Consider the following 11794-nt stretch of genomic DNA (forward strand, 5'->3'; position numbering starts at 1 on the left):
CCAGGCTATACTCCCAGACCTATTTTATATTTTATTTGGAAACAGGGTCTCACTAAGTTGCTGAGCGCCTCACTAAGTAGCTGAGGCTGGCTTCGAACCTGTGCCATCCTCCTGTCTCAGCCTCCCAAGCACGGGGATTACAAGCGTGCGCCACCACGCCCTGCCTACTTCTTATTTTTTTATTCTTTATTTTGAAACAGGGGTCTCACTGAGTTGGCTGGCTTCGAACCTGTGCGATCCTCCTGTCTCAGACTCCCAAGCGCAGGAATTACAAGCATGCGCCACCACGTCCGGCTCACACCTGGATTTAATTCTTTATTTTGAAACAGGGTCTCACTGAGTGCAAAGGGCCTCACTAAGTGATTAAGGCTGTCCGTGAACCACGATCTTCCTGTCTCAGCCTCCCGAATGCTGGGATTACAAACGTGCACTATCACGCCCGGCTCTATTCTTTATTTTGAAATAGGATCTCACTAAATTGCAGAGGGCCTCACTAAATAACTGAGGCTGGCTACGAACCTGGATCTTCCTCTCTTAGCCTCTCAAGTACTGGGATTACACACCTGCACTACCACACCTGGCTCTTCCTTTGAATCTTAATAGAAACTTTATTCCTGGTAACAAGACCCTAGTGCAAAATGGCCATCAGAAACCATTGCTAAAAGCTGGGTATGGTGGCCCACGCTCATAATCCCAGCATTCAGGAGGCTGAGACAGGAGAATCGCGGTTCGCGGACAGCCTCGGCTACTTAGTGAGGCCCTCTGCAACTCAGTGAGACCCGGTTTCAATAAAGAATAAAAAATAGGGCAGGGGGTGTAGCTCGGAAGTAAAATGCCCCTGGGTTCCATCTCCAGACCCGCAAAAAAAAAAAAAAAAAAAAAAAAAAGAAAGAAAGAAAGAAAGAAACCATTGCTAAAGCTGGGCATGGTGGCACATGCTTGTAATCCCAGTACATGGGAGGCTGAGACAGGAGGATCATAGGTTTACAGCCAGCCTCTGCTAATTAGTGAGACTCTGTTTCAAAATAAAGAATAAAATAAAGAATAAAAAATAAGCTGAGCGTGGTGGGGCACGCTTGTTATCCCAGCATTTGAGAGGCTAAGACAGGAGGATCACAGTTCAAGACAGCCTTAGCCTTAGGCCCTTTGCAACTCCATGAGACCCTGTTTCAAAATAAAAAAATAAGAGGGCTGGGCGTGTAGCTGGGAGGTAGAATGCCCCTGGGTTCCATCTCCAGTACCGAAAAAAAAAAAAAAAAATAGAACTGGGGATGTAGCTCGAAGGTAGAATGCCCTGGGTTCAGTCCCCAGTGCCACAAAAATTAATAAATATATAAAAATCAAGAGTAGCCGGGCGTGGTGGCACACGCTTGTAATCCCCGTGCTTGGGAGGCAGAGACAGGAGGATCGCGCAGGTTCGAAGCCAGCCTCGCTGGCTTAAGAGACCCTGTTTCCAAATAATAAATATAAAAAATAGGTGTCTGTGAGTGTAGCCCAGAGGTAGAAGGGCTTTCAGGAACCCCAGAACCACCAAAAAAACAAAAAAAAAAAAACAAAAAAAACCCCACAAGAATAAAAAATAGCCAGCCGTGGTGGTGCACGCTTGTAATCCCAGCATTCGGGAGGCTGATACAGGAGGATCGCGGTTTGCGGACAGCCTCAGCTACTTAGTGAGGCCCTTTGCAACTCAATGAGATCCTGTTTCAAAATAAAGAATAAAATGGGGCTGAAGGGGTAGCTCAGAGGTAAAATGCCCCTGGATTCAATCCCCAGTACTGAAAAAAAAAAAAAAATGTCTTTTTCTCCCTAATTGTCAAGTACAATTGGCACTCCAGGGAGACTTGCCATGTTTATTCCGCGGCTTCTTGTAATAATGGCTAATAATAGCTGCCACTTATTGAGCTGTAACTTCTACTAAGAACTCTACTAGGTGCTTTACACAGAAGAGCAGGAACCAGCCAGGTGGGAGGTGAGAGTCCTCCATTCCAAAAGCCCAGCGCTCTCTCGCGAGATGAAACCGGGCTGGGCGGCGGATGGTGCATTTATTTGTACGTGTGACCCTGGTGCCCACCTAGGACAGTGCCTGGCGTTCCACTGGAGGTCGAGAATGAGCGGCATCGGTGCATGTCTTGTACCTCCCTTGGGCCCACTTCCCAGCCCCCACCCAGCAAGTGGAACCGGGTGGGGTGGGGAGTGCACTCGGTGGTCCTCTCCTCGCCCCTCCTGCTCAGGAGATCTCAAAGTTGCCCCCTGTTTGAGCTGCACCGGAACCACTTTAGGGGTCCAGCCTCTCCTTGGTGTCTTTCTCTGCTGGGGCTCCCACTCAGACCTGAGATGCTCTGGACAAGGTTTGGAACAAACTCCTCCCCAGACACTGAGCCCTGGTCACAGTCCCTGTACACCTGGGCGGGAGAGTGGGGTAGACGTGCCTTGGGGCAGATGCTTATTTTATTTTTATTTTTGCAGTACTGGGGATGGAACCCCGGGGCATTCGACCTCCGAGCTGCACCCCCAGCCCTATTTTTGATTCTTTATTTTGAAACAGGATCACACTGAGTTGCAAAAGGCCTCACTAAGTAGCTGAGGGTATCCTTTAACCACAATCCTCCTGTCTCAGCCTCCCGAATGCTGGGATTACAAGCGTGAGCCACCGCGCCCGGCTTTCAAGTTAGTTTTGCAGTATTGTGGATGGAACCCAGGGGCATTGTACCTCCGAGCCACACCCCAGCCCTATTGTTTATTCTTTATTTTGAAACAGGGTCTCACTGAGTTGCCAGGGGCCTCACTAAGTAGCTGAGGCTGTCCGTGAACCCGGATCCTCCTGTCTCAGCCTCCCAAATGCTGGGATGACAAGTGTGCCAACACACCCAGCTTTCAAGCTGCTTAGTTTTTAATATTCATCATTGTTGAGGTGGAGGAAGGAGAAAAAATTTCAATCCCAGGATGATGTAAAATTAAATCCACCAGCTGGGCTTGTAATCCCAACATTTGAGAGACTGAGAGGGGAGGATCACAGGTTCGAGGACATCCCCAGCAAGTAGTGACCCTCTCATCAACCTAGCAAGACCCTGTTCTCTCTCTCTCTCTCTCTCTCTCTCTCTCTGTCTCTGTCTCTCTCTCTCTCTCTCTCTTTTTTTTTTTGCAGTACTGGGGATGGAACCCAGGGGCATTCTATCTCTGAGCTACACCCCCAGCCCTATTTTTTATTCTTTATTTTGAAACAGGGTCTCACTGAGTTGCAAAGGACCTCACTAAGTAGCTGAGGCTGTCTGTGAACTGCGATCCTCCGGTCTCAGCCTCCCGAATGCTGGGATTACAAGCGTGCGCCACCACGTCCAGCTAAGACTCTGTTTCCCAATAAGAAATAAAATTGATCTAGAGGTATGCTAACTCGGAGGTAGAATGCCTCTGGGTTCAATTCTCAGTAACACACACACACACACACACACACACACACACACACACACACACTTAAATGCACCAAAAAAAAAAAAAATACTTAATTCCCGAACAAACAAACCCCGCGTGCTCTTGCGGCCCCAACACCCAGCCCATGGAGGGGAGAATTTCACTTATTTACAAATGTGCCTGCCAGGCACAGGGCCATTCCTCTTGCTGTGGGAGGTGGGGTGGCAGGTGGCCATGAGCAGGAGGCAGTAGGGCAAGGGGCTAGGCAAGCAGATCTGGGGGAAGGAGGCCCTGGCACATTTCCATCCAACCCGCCAGGAGACGCTTCTTCTACGGGCTCCACACTGCCCCCTAGTGGAGCTGTGGCTGCTTGGCCTCTCTGTGTCAAGACGCCCAGGTTGGCCCAAAGAGCTCCTCTCCCCCCTAGAATGTACCTGGGCCTTCCGGCTGAGAAGGTGGGTGGGAGGAGCATGGCGTCAGAGTCAGAGAGCTTCCTGAACCCTCTTGTGGCTCGTCGGGAAAATGCCTTCCCAAGGTTACTCAAGACTTACTGGTGTGGTGAACACCTGTAGTGGCTGTACTTGGGAGGCGGAGACAGGAGGAGTGCAGGTTTGAGCCCAGCCTCAGCAATTCAGGACCCTCAGGACCATAAGAGAGGCCCTGTTTCAAATAAAATATAGGCCAGGCGTGGTGGCACACGCTCGTAATCCCAGCATTCGGGAGGCTGAGGCAGGAGGATCACGGTTTGTGGACAGCCTCAGCTACTTAGTGAGGCCCTCCACAACTTAATGAGACCCTGTTTCAAAATAAAGAATAAAAAGTAAGGCAGGGGGGTGTAGCTCGGAGGTCCAGTGCCCCTGGATTCCATCCCCAGACCCGCAAAAAAGAAAATAAAATACAGTGAAATAATAACCTGGCATGGTGGTACATACCTATAATCCCAGTACTTGGGAGGCTGAGACAGAAGAATTGCAGGCTCTGCAACTTAGTGAGGCTGTCGACAGCTTAGTGACACTTTATTTATTTATTTTTTTGTTTGTTTGTTTTTGGTGGTACTGGGGTTCCTGGAAGCCCTTCTACCTCCGGGCTACACTCCCAGACCTATTTTTACATTTTTTTAAAATTTTGAAACAGGGTCTCCTAAACCAGCGCGCGGGGCTGGCTTCGAACCTGCGCGATCCTCCTGTCTCTGCCTCCCAAGCGCGGGGATTACAAGCGTGCGCCACCACGCCCGGCCTTAGTGACACTTTATTAAAAAAAAAAAAAAATCCAGATGTGGTGGCCCACGTGTGTAATCCCAGTACTTGGGAGTCTGGGACAGGAGGATCACAGGTTTGAGGACAGCCTCAGCAAGTAGTGAGACTCTCATTAACCTCGTGAGACGCTGTTTCCAAATAAAAATAACAAAGGCTGGCCCTCCGGCCGCCATTCAGGACATCCGTGAAGGACCTTTCTTCCTCACACTCCTGAGGTCTCCAGGCAGCTGCTGCAGCTGAGCCCCTCAGCCGGGTCCAGCCTCTCCCTGTGCCCGTCGCCACCACTTCGCTCCCTCTCAGGTGTTGATTGGAGAGCGCTCTCCACTCGGCTGTTCCAGGCAAATCTCAGCCTGAGAGCCGGCTTCCTGGGGAAGCTGACCTACATACCAGCGGGTGCCAGGTGGGCCTAGCACACATTCTAGCTGGGGGTTTGGAGCTGGACCGCCCGCGGGCTAACCAGAGCAAGCTGGGTATGGCTGTGACTCCAGGACTTAGGAGGCTGAGACAGGAGGATGGCAGGTTCGAGGTCAGCCTGAACAACTAAAGACCCCATTTCAAACTAAAGCATAAGCCGGGTATGGCGGGTACATGTCTGTAATCCCAGTACTTGGGAGGCTGAGATGGGAGGATTGCAGGTTCAAGGACAGCCTCATTAACTTAATGAGACCCTGTTTCAGAATCCAAAATTTAGCCCAGTGTGGTGGCACAAGCCTGTCATCCCAGCATTCGGGAGGCAGGAGGATCACGGTTCTTGGACAGCCTCAGTGACTTAGTGAGGCCCTTTGCAACTCAGTGAGACCCTGTTTCAAAATAAAGAATAAAAAGTAGGGCTGGGGGGTGTTACTTGGAGGTAGAATGCCCCTGGGTTCCATCCTCAGTACTGAAAAATAAATAAATAAATGCCATCACTTCTTTTGAGATGGAGGTTTTAATATAATTTAATTTCAGGGTACCACCTGGTGGGTGCCTCTCCCTGCTGGCTTCTTATTGTTGGTGGTGTTTTTTCTTCCTGTTGACCCTGGACCCTCGGCAATCACTGTACCTCCCCCTTCCTCCGCTTCCTGATCTGCCACGTGTGGGGTTGGAGTCCTCAGGGGGACACTGGGGATTGAACCCAGGAACCTTCTACCTCTGAGATATACCCCCAGTCCTATTTTATTTCTCATTGGAAACAGGGTCTCGCGAGGTTGATGAGTCTCACTGCTTGCTGAGACTGTCCTGGAACCCGCGATCCTCCTGTCTCAGCCTCCCAAGTACTGGGATTACAGGCGCGCACCACCACACCCCGCAGAAGTCCCCAGTTTAACCGTGTTCAACGCACTGCCGTATCTTGTTCTCTGAGGCTGGATGCGTCTAGAGGTGTTTTCCAGAAAAGAGCGGCAACCTGTGGATGGTCAATGAAAAGGGACTGAATCAACAGCCCGGGAGCACGTAACTCCAAGTATCTTTGATTGGCCACCAGGGGGTGCAATGGAGCCAGAGATCCAGAAGAGAAAGAGAATTTGGGGGCAGGCTGGGTTGGGACGACCAGCCGAGGTCCTCAAAGTGCCCAGATACTAGACACAAAGGCCAGGTCTGAGGTCTTTCTGGGGTCCCCGACATGGGAAAGATGGGAAGCAGCCAGGCAGTAGCACGGTGAGCCCCGGCGATGGGGTTCCCGTGGAACTCAGCCAAGAAGCCCTGGAGAAAGGGACCCCACAGATAAGAAAAAGGGTACGTGTGGTGAGTGGATCGGGGTGTCTGCACTGGTCCTGAGTCTCCCCGAGGTCAGGGGCTAAGTATGAACCACACAGGACTGGCACCAAAGTCCCTCCCCCGGATCACGGGTCAGAGCAGGCGCCCTCTATGGTGGGTGGTAGGAACGCATCAGTGGACCAGGGCTCTGGGACCTCCCCAGCTCGGTACTGAGGGTAGGAGAGACAGGGCCGTGTGCTGGCCAGAGAGGAGCTAACGGAGGCAGGAAAAGGTGTGAGTGAGGGGAAGTGGGGAAGCCAGAGTTGTGCGAGGAACAGAGAGAGGGGCCTGGATTCTGAAGGGAAGGGATGGAGCCGAGGTCCGGTGGTCAGAGAGCTTTGGAGCTGAGATGTTGGCTAGAGTGATCTGAATATTTAAGTCACCGTAAGTAAAACATACAGAAAAATGCATCGATCGGCAGCTGATGAATTCCCACTTGCCTACCCCACGTAATCAGCTGAACAACTACACATTATCTTACGAGGGTCCCGAGAGGCCCTTGCTCTGCCGCCATCGTGGTCCAAACACTTGGACTAGAATCCGTTATGGCGCTGCAGGGCATTGCTCTTCTTTTTTTAGTTTGCATGTGTGTGGCACTGAGGATTGAACCCAGGAGCACCCTATCTCTGAGCTACAGCTACAGCCACAGCCCTGTATTTTATTTTTAATTCTGAAACAGGGTCTCATTAAGTTGCAGGGGCTGGTCTCAAATCTACAATCCACCTGTCTCAGCCTCCCAAGTACAGGATGGTAGGTTCTCCCTCCCTCTCTCTCCTCTCTCTCCTCTCCTCTCCTCTCCTCTCCTCTCCTCTCTCTCTCTCTCTCACTCTCCCTCTCCTCTCCTCTCTCCCCTCCCCTTCTCTCTCTCTCTCTCTCTCTCTCTCTCTCTCTCTCATGGTACTGGGGAAGGAACCCAGGGGCATTCTACCTCTGAGCTCCACCCCCAGACCTATTTTTTATTCTTGATTTTGAAACAGGGTCTCACTGAGTTGCAAATGGCCTCACTAAGTAGCTGGGGCTGTCCGCGAACCGCGATCCTCCCGTCTCAGCCTCCTGAGTGCTGGGATGACCAGCGTGCCCACCGCGCCCGGCTCTGCTCTCATTTTAAGGCTTCTTCCACTGTTGACATTGTGGTGCTGCGTCTCACCGTGGCCTGGTTATCCGTGTGGGATGGTGTGCCCTGGCATGTGTACCCCCTGGTGCTGTGTTCAGTTACTGGGTATCTAGTTGTTTTTCTCCAGTTTGGAAACTTTATGTGAAGTGCTCCTGGGAAACTTCCTATTCCTAGAGCATTCTGTTTTGCACACAGAGCAGGTCTGGACTCAGTTTCCTTCGCTACACGATGGGGTTAATATCCACCTGGCAGGGCTGCGTGTTTGACAGAAGCTGCCTGCTCAGGGCGCTATAAACAGTAACACAGCTCGCAGGCTGCCAGAACACGAGGGCCCTCGGAGCTGTGGGCAAGCTGGCCTCTGGGGGCAGGTGAACTGCCAGTGCCCGGTCTGTTGCGGACAGAGCAGAGATGAGAGCCAGCTCCCTGGGGCTTACCCCCAATGCTCTTCCCAAAGCCTGGGCCTCAGTCGGCCGCTGGTAATCCCTTCTGTGTCCTTGCGCCAGCGCTGACGTTTCCCCTCAGCAGGGCAGGGGCAGGGCCTGCCAAGCCCTGCTGGCAGCCTCCTCCCTGGTGTAACGCGAGTGGCGGGGCCGGGGGATTAGAAACCTCTGAGCACATCACATGCTGTCAAGGGACACCTGCTACCACGGCCTCGCAGGCAGGAGACTTAGGTTTTCCTGACTGTGGGTCCCGGCCCGTGGATGGGCCCCCTGGGTGGCTGGTTCTGTGGAGGTGATGCTGGTACCCCTCCACACAGTTCTGGTAAGTGGGACCCCACCCCTGGCATCCAGCCATGAGCCTTTTTTTTTCTTCTGGTGGTACTGGAGATTGAACACAGAGGCTTCTACCTCTGAGCTGCACCCCCACCCCTTTTAAGTTTTTTATTTTGAAACAGGATCTCACTAAGTGGCTGAGGGCTTCACTAAGTTACTGGGGCTGGGGGCTGGCTTTCAACCTGCAATCCTCCTATCTCAGCCTCCCAATTACTGGGATTCCAGGCCTGCTTCACTACACCCAGCTCCTAGAGTCCACTTTGTTTGTTTATTTTTGTGGTACTGGGGATGAAACCCAGGGCATTCTACCTCTGAGCTACACTCCCAGCCCTATTTTTATTCTTTTGTGTGTGTGTGTGTGTGTGTGTGTGTGTGTGTGTGTGTGTGGTTCTGGGGATTGAACCCAGGGGCATTCTACCTCTGAGCAACAACCCAAGCCTGATTTTTTATTTTTTATTTTGAAACAGGGTCTCACTGAGTTGCAAAGGACCTAAGTAGCTGAGGCTGGCCACGAACCGCAATCCTCCCGTCTCAGCCTCCCAAATGCTGGGATTACAAGCGTGTGCTATCATGCCCGGATTTTTTTATTTTTTTTTCTTTCTTTTTTTTTTTATAGTACTGGGGATTGAACCCAGAGGCATTCTACCTCTGAGCTATACCTCCAACCTTATTTTATTTTTTATTTGAAACAGGCTCTCATTAAGTTGTGGATGGCCTCACTAAATTGCTGAGGCTAGCCTTGAACCTGCAATCCTCCTGTCTCCGCCTCCCAAATACTGGGATTACAAGGGTGCACCACCACGCTTGGCTCTAGAGCCCACTTTCATTAACAGGCTTTTCCTCCAGGACTGAGGGCTGAGAAGCTGCCCCCAAAAGCTCTTAGCCACACCATCTGCCACCAGAAGGACCAGAAGTCTCTGTCTGGGTAAGATGAGTCATTTGTGGCTGTGTGGGAGACCTGGGCGCCCACCTTCCCATAGTTACTGTAGTAGCGTGGTCGGTGGAGGCCCATGTGCCTCCCCTCCGCAGGGTTGGGGCCCTAAGGCTCCTTGAGCCCTGTCCATCCCTCCCACATCTCCCGAGGCTCAGATGTACAGGCAGAGTTTGGAGGGGTGGAGGGGCTGCTCGGAGCATCCTGTAGTTGCTAAGTTGGGTGGAGAAGCAGATGTTTATGGTGCTCCAGGGCCGGGCACCTGGGATGGGGGCTGGCCCCGCCTCAGTACCAGTTACCAAAGAGCCAGGTGTGCCGCCCCCCGACCTGCCCCTTTGGAGATGAGGACCAGACCCCTGACCCTTGCCTTCCCCTGTGCTGGGCACCTCTGAAGCTGGGGAACTTTGGGGAGGTCCCTGCAGCCAGGATGCCAGTGCAGAGCGCCCACTACCTGAAGCCCGAGGTCCTGCGCCTGCCCCCGGGGACCTCAGAGTCCCCGAGCTACCAGCGGCGCCACACGCTCCCGGCCAGCGAGTTTCGTTGCCTCACTCCGGAGGATGCTGTCAGCGTGTTTGAGATTGAGCGTGAAGGTGAGAGCCGCGTGCCGAGGCGTGGAGGGTGCTCTGAGCTGCCCCCCCCGCCCTGTCTCATTCCCTTGGGGGATTCATCCCAGAGGATCAGACCTTGGGTGTGCGTCCGTGTGTGCGCGTGCACGTGCGTACATTCCAGAAAGTGGGGGAAGCAGCAGCCCCGAGTCTCCAGCTGGGCACTCAGCGTGCCCTGGACGGTGGGCGAGCAGCACGGCGGACCCTGAGCCACCGGCCTCCCCGCAGCATTCATCTCGGTGTCGGGCACCTGCCCCCTCTACCTGGAGGAGATCCGGCACTTCCTGACCCTGTGTCCAGAGCTGTCCCTGGGCTGGTTTGAGGAGGGCCGTCTGGTTGCCTTCATCATCGGCTCCCTTTGGGACGAGGAGAGGCTCTCTCAGGTGAGACGGGCAGGACAGGGACTGACGTCCCGCTCCTGGGGGGCTCTGGAAGAGAACCCTGGGACTAGGGTTTCTTCCAGACTGGAGCGATGGGTATAGCCACAGGGTCCTCTCAGTCAGGAGTGCCCAGGCCGGCCTTGGAGGTCTCGAAGGGCTTCTGAGAGCCGGGCGCGGTGGTGCGCGCTTGTAATGCCAGCATTCGGGAGGCTGAGACAGGAGGATCCGGGTTCACAGACAGCCCCAGCTACTTAGTGAGGCCCCTTGCAACTCAGTGAGACCCTGTTTCAAAATAAAGCATAAAAAATAGGGCTAGGGGTACGGCTCGGAGGAAGAATGTCCTTGGGTTCCCTGCCCCCCAGTACCACACACAAAAAAAGGGCTGCTGAGGTTTCCTCCGTGGGGCTGGAGGTGTAGCTCCCAATTTAGAGTCCTTGTTGGGTGGGATGGAGCCCTGACTAGACGTGCTCTGGGACACCTGGCCTTGGCCTGGGTTGGGCAGTTTGGACGGTGACCTGGACTCCTGGCCTTCACGCCCCCCAGGAGTCACTGACGCTGCACAGGCCGGGGGGACGCACAGCCCACCTGCACGTGCTGGCCGTGCACCGCACCTTCCGGCAGCAGGGCAAGGGCTCTATCTTGCTGTGGCGCTACCTATACCACCTGGGCAGCCAGCCAACGGTGCGCCGGGCTGTGCTCATGTGTGAAGACGCGCTGGTCCCCTTCTATGAGAAGCTGGGCTTCCAGGCTGTGGGCCCCTGCGCCGCCACCGCGGGCTCCCTGACCTTCACGGAGCTCCAGTGCCCGCTGCGGGGCCGCGCCTGCCTGCGTAGGAACAGTGGCTGCTGAGCCGGCCCCCGGGTCGCCTTCTCTGCCTGGTGCCCACCCCAGCTTGGCCGAGCACGAAGCGGGAGTCCCAGCCAGGGAGGGAGAGGTCAGCACGGAGAGGTGGCCTTGTCTCGACCTGGGCTGCTCAGAGCAGAGTGTCATGTCCTCTGTCTGTCCTCACAAGACCCTCTGGACCTTCTGTGTTCCCAACTCTGTCCCCCTGGCTCCAGATCAGGGTGGGTCGGGAAGTGGGGTCAGCGGAGGTGCCCCTGGGTCCCCACCAAGCTTCCTGCCCCATGCAGCATCTTGATGTCTGGGGACACCCCTTCTTGCCCTCTGCCCCTGCAATGGGGGTAACGAGGAACAGGATGGCGGAGCCCGGGGCCTAAGCAGCGGTGGCAGGAAGCCACTTCCCCCAACCCTTGGGTACCCCGTGTGCCTCCCCAGGACCCTTCTCTCCTGGCCACCCCACCAGCCCCCGCACCGGCTCCTCTGCCCACAGTAATAAAGCAGCTGTGTTCCCGGAGGCTCCCTGCTGGTTCTTGGTGGGGTGCAAAGCTTGCGCTGAGGTAGAGATGTGGTGAATGGGCCGCCCCCCAGGCTGGAGTGAGGGACAAGCGTCTCTCGCTTTCTCCCCCCTGGGCCTCTCCACTAGGGCAGGCCACCCTCAGCACAGAAAGCCCCCACTTCCCCAGAGCCCAGGCAGAGAAGATGGAGTGGGGCCTAGTGGTCTCAGGATGCAATCTGGTTCTTGCAGGGGACCCC

At 54.3% G+C, this 11794-nt stretch overlaps 1 protein-coding gene across 1 annotated transcript; it reads left to right on the plus strand.

Moving 5' to 3' along the window:
- Positions 1-9643: 9643 nt before the first annotated feature.
- Positions 9644-11050, plus strand: AANAT (aralkylamine N-acetyltransferase; the record flags this gene model as incomplete). The annotated part of the gene is made up of 3 exons (XM_080712172.1): positions 9644-9806; positions 10050-10204; positions 10745-11050. 3 exons carry the CDS (start codon positions 9644-9646, stop codon positions 11048-11050), a joined length of 624 nt encoding a protein of 207 aa, XP_080568298.1.
- Positions 11051-11794: the final 744 nt, after the last annotated feature.

Source organism: Muscardinus avellanarius, assembly GCF_963383645.1.
Source record: "Muscardinus avellanarius genome assembly, chromosome: 16".
Lineage (NCBI taxonomy): Eukaryota > Metazoa > Chordata > Mammalia > Rodentia > Gliridae > Muscardinus > Muscardinus avellanarius.